General features: G+C 38.8%; 1 protein-coding gene across 1 annotated transcript in view; it reads left to right on the forward strand.

The window, feature by feature from the left end:
* The window catches only part of LOC118329093 (melanopsin-A-like), a 7774-nt gene extending 2940 nt beyond the window's left edge, over positions 1-4834 (forward strand). The window contains exons 2-4 of the mRNA XM_035663060.1: positions 2635-2653; positions 3059-3118; positions 4278-4834. Of these exons, the coding sequence (XP_035518953.1) occupies positions 2635-2653; positions 3059-3118; positions 4278-4442 (244 nt within the window). The 3' untranslated portion in view covers positions 4443-4834. The remainder of the gene's footprint in view (positions 1-2634; positions 2654-3058; positions 3119-4277) is intronic.
* The last annotated feature ends 103 nt before the right edge of the window (positions 4835-4937 follow it).

Here is a 4937-nt window from a genome sequence, read left to right on the forward strand (position 1 = left end):
GAGGGAGAAGATTTCATACAGACTGGATGACAAACTCTTGATCTCCCTATCTCTGGTCCAGGTTAGCATTAGCCAAAGTACATCCCATGTCTCGGCATCATTGCTCTGTGTTCCGTCAACGATGACCTTTCCGCTTCCGGCCAGCAGCAGCTTTAATGTTCGCCGTCGCTCTATATTACCTAGTTTGAACTCAGCCAGACGGTCGCCTGTACAATTCTAGACGAGCCACTCCTCTCTCCGACCGCGGCAGAGCAACGGCAAGTCCCGTCTCTCTCTGCCTCCGACAGCGAATGCAGGTAAGCTCCGAAGTAACTTTAGACCGCTGTTTAGACCATAGAGGTAGTCATATTGTTGAAGAGAAGTTTGTACTACTCATGTGTGTGTGTGTGTGGTGTGATCTGTGTGTATAAGTGGTGGCAAAATTTTTCATTGCAAAGTGGAACTGACTATTTTTTTTCCAAAAAGAGGGCGAAACTGCTGGCTTATAACCCATTGTGTAAAAGTATGCGCGATGCGTGTTACTGTTTGACCAAAGAATACACTGACTGCCTGGAACTAGTAATCCTGATTCTAGCGTGGGTCTCAGCAGAACCGAGACAAAAGAGAGTCGGCCAGACAGCCCTGATTTCTCTCTCACTCCGTGACATCAGGCGGAGGCAGACACATTTTTATAAGCTACGCTTTGTAGGTCTACATGCCCTTAGAAATCACCTCAGAAACTCTCTCCCTAACCACTGATATCGAGAACGCTATTCCAAACGTATTTGCAAGTTTGAGATCAGCTTTCATCCGATCTCCAGGTTGAGGCTATCGATATTCTGAGAGAGATGATTAAGGTCTAATAAACTTACAGTATGTGTGATTTCTATGTTACCCCTTTGTAGATGTCAGGTACTCAATTCCAGAGACAGGATATTGGTATATTAGTTAAGAACCACTGAATAAGTTGAGCACTCTCACTCCTTAGATACCTTTGTAAGTGTCACGCACACCAGGCAGTGTGAAGTACACTTGTCCTTCCAACAGCTTTGTAATACATTGTCCTTTTGGGAACATGAATGAGACAACCTGAAATAACTTAAAATAAAATCATCTAATCGTTAAGCCCACTAGTGGTCCAAAAACCAGGTTGACCAGAGGATTCAACTATAAATACTACGAGTCATGGTCTGGAATCATACAGCCAATTCAAGATGATTGACAGGTGGCTGCAGTCCAGGGCTTGACCAACTGACCCTTCCTAAGTCCTGCCATTTTTTTGCTCTGTGCTCCCCAATAACAGTTGAGCGTAAGCCTCGGTCAACTTTCTTCTTTTCCTGTACTTAGATATGCTATATGCTAGGCCTAGTCTATGTTGAAAGACAACCACTTTATGAATATAGCTAAAAGAACAGATCAAATTCTGAACCAAATTCAGAGTTGGTTATCTACCAAATTTTCAGCCCAAATGTAAGCTTTGTGGGAAAACAATCTTTTTGGGCTGGTGTGCAGAAGCCGGTCCCTGACCTCCCTGGAGCCCTTAAACGCAGAGAGCCTCCTAACACTGACCCATGAGCCAAATTTTTTAACTATTTGCCATTGCCACACCAGTTTGCACCTGACCGTCCGCCAAGTACTCCCCACTACAAATCCTCCCTCCTTTAAAACACTAGTTTACCTGATTTCCTGTTTCCCACAACTATGTCATTGTGTGTTTTCCTCCTTTTTTTCTGATGGATAGTTCTGTTCTTTCCTCTCATTGGAAGTTGTAAACATTGTACAGAGTGGAGGCTGGGCCTGGGGGGCATGTTTTTGCTAAAGAGCAAAATGCTGTCTTTAGCTAACTTCAAACGATATGATATATAATATATATGTAATAATGTATGTGTGATGTGTGTGTGTGGGTATATATATATATATATATATATATATATGTATATGTATATATGTATATTATATATATATATATATATATGTGTATGTATATATGTATGTATATATATATATATATGTGTATGTATATACTGTATATATATATATATATTAATATGGTTGTATGTATATATGTATATATATATATATATATATACTATATGTGTGGTGTATATGTGTGTATATATATATGTATGTATATATATATATATATGTGGTGTTGTAATATATATATGTATATATGTATGTGTGTGTATATAATATATATATATATATATTATATGTGGTGTATATATATATGTATATATATTATATTATGTGTGTGTATATATGTATGTGTGTGGTATATGTGTGTGGTATATATGTTATATGTTTGATCTTTTAGCTATATTCCATAAAGTGGTTGTCTTTTTCACATAGATTAAGCTAGCACATAGCAGTATCTTAAGTACAGGAAAGGAGATAAGTTGACCAAGGCTGCTCAACTGTTATTGGAGCACCAGAGCAAAAAGGGGCGGGGGACTTAGGAAGGGTCAGTTGAAGTGGACGAGGGCAGATTGAAACATTTTAACTTGTCTCAAAGAGAAGATTTACACACTGGGGCTTTAAACTGTGTCCTGTCGACCTTCAGGCAGCATGAAAGCAGCTGGAGACGGATTAATCAGCAGATCACCACAGCAAGACATCCACAGACTTTTCAGAAGACTACTACCCTTCATGTAGATTGTGGGTCATTTCAGGGGTCAGTGTGTGCAGCAGCAGCTCTGAGAATAGAAGACTTTTGTTCATAACACCGGTGTTCATGTTAATCTGCCGCTCTGTGTTTTTTGTGATCTTTAATCTCCTCAATGTGCTTTTCAGTTTGAATCAGAAAATCCTTTTTCTTTTGATGTTAATCATTGACTCAAATCTGTCACTTATTTTTTTTAGAGGCATACTGAAATTCTGCGTAACTGATTAGAAAGGAGTTTGATGACTATGTGGTCCTCTAGTTTCTTGCCTGCCTCGCTGATAAAGTTGATTAAATATCATTTAGGAATATTAAACTGTGCAGTGCTGAAGAGGACTTCAATCATGGCCGCCGCAGCAGGATGCTGATTAATCAGTATGGTAATTATGTGCCTTTATTCGTTTGTTTTTCTTCCAGACGTCTTACGACACTGATGTCTCCATGGCAGGAGTCAGTGAACGCAGCAGCATCCCAAATGTGAGTACTGTACACATTGTAAGATTTATTCATTTATTCACTGGGCCCTGGAGAGGAAATGCAATTGATTTTCAAATCTGTAGTTATGAAGCAACTCACCGTTGTACAACTGTTTCCCCTTCAAAGAAAGAAGATAAAGCAAAGCACTTTATTAAAGCAATATGATGATTTTACAGCTGTGAAGACAGTTGTACTCACACTGCTGTGTCACACTTAAGTTTATTAAAGAATATTTCTGGTTTATTACAACCTGTCTGATTGTCTGACTGCAGACTGTTAATCACATACTGTATAGATATCACCTCAAAGTTCACTACCTGAAGGATGAAACGATCAAAGAAAGTTATAGCCTGTAGTTTAAAAAGGTGGTGTTTTCTAGGGTTGAGCAAGTACTACTAAAATGAGCCATTGTGTAAAATCAGGGTTCCCACTCTTTTTGAGAAATGATTTTCCAGGAGTATTTCTTGACAGTACAGGACAGGACTTTTACAAATGGTTATATAAGCAGCAGTTTCGCTCTGGAAAAAATAGTCAGTTCCACTTTGCATTTGCACAACAAAAATGCACCCAGGTTAAGGTTAATCTGAGTGAGGAGCTAAAATACCAAATTGGTAAAAAATATTGTAATTTCCAGGTGTTTCCATGACTGGAAATCTTATCTTTATCTTCTTTTTCATAATAACTGTTGCTACCACTCTAGCTGACATGTAATAATAGATTTGATTGGTTGGAGATTGCCTTGGAGAGTGTTTAATGTTGTAAGAGAAATTATTTGGTATGTGAGTGAGCACGACATAGCAATTTCACTTATCACTAATAAGAGTGATAAAGCAATTATAGTAAGCTTACCAACAAAGCAAAATGTTTATGAACATGCTTTAACAGGCTCTTTCAAGTAAAATAAAAAAAAATGAAAGTACTGTGGCATTTGGTTGGGAAGCACCCCAGCACTGAATGTCACTATCCATCCTCCTGTGTCCCCCTCACCCTAATCTTACTCACTTTATTGTAAATAAAACGGAAAAAAGTCCAATCCTGATAAAAAAAAAAAAAAAGACAACATGGACCAAAAAGTACATACAATCTCCCAATCTTGATAAGTTTAAAAAACAAAAAAATACTGAAATGATGAGATAACGGTTGTTTTCTTGTCTGGCAGAGCGGGGAAATTGCAGAGGGACACGGGATCAGAGGTGTGCTCAGTCGAATCCCGAGCATTGTCGTTACCTCTGAGTCCAGCCCCTTCCTGCCCATTGGACGAAAAGGTTCCTGCACCACCCGCCCCAAGACCTCAAACAACAACACGCCCCGCCCTCCCAGCTGATCGCCCGCAGACCTTCGACCAGCTCACGTCCAGTCCGATATTTAGAAGTGTAGAGTTCAAACACATAGACGCAGCTCAGAAACAAACAAAACCAAAAAATCATTACCTTTGAAATGTATAAATCTGAATAAATGGTCTATAGTGTGTGCAGAGGGGGGCGAGGCCCACATCAGAGTGAGCATAGCGGTGTCTTGTAATGTAACATTTAGTGGTCGAGAAGACAGAATTACTCTGTAAATGTCAAAGAACAGCTGTTGCCATGGATACTGTAGACTGGAACCAGAATCAGCTGATATACAAAATTACAGTCATACATTATACAAACTTAAAAAAATGTATTTACAATGCTGTAAATGATTGGTTATTGTTTTATTTAACCTGTAAAGCCCTATTACTGGTATTTTGTAAATATAATAAGCCCTGCACACCCACACAGGTGTTTTTTAGTAATTCTGGCTGATTAGACCTCTGTGTATTCATGAATATCAGTCACGT

The sequence above is a fragment of the Morone saxatilis genome, unplaced genomic scaffold (genome assembly GCF_004916995.1).
Source record: "Morone saxatilis isolate NCDOM2014 unplaced genomic scaffold, NCSU_SB_2.0 Contig19, whole genome shotgun sequence".
NCBI classification, from domain to species: Eukaryota; Metazoa; Chordata; class Actinopteri; family Moronidae; genus Morone; species Morone saxatilis.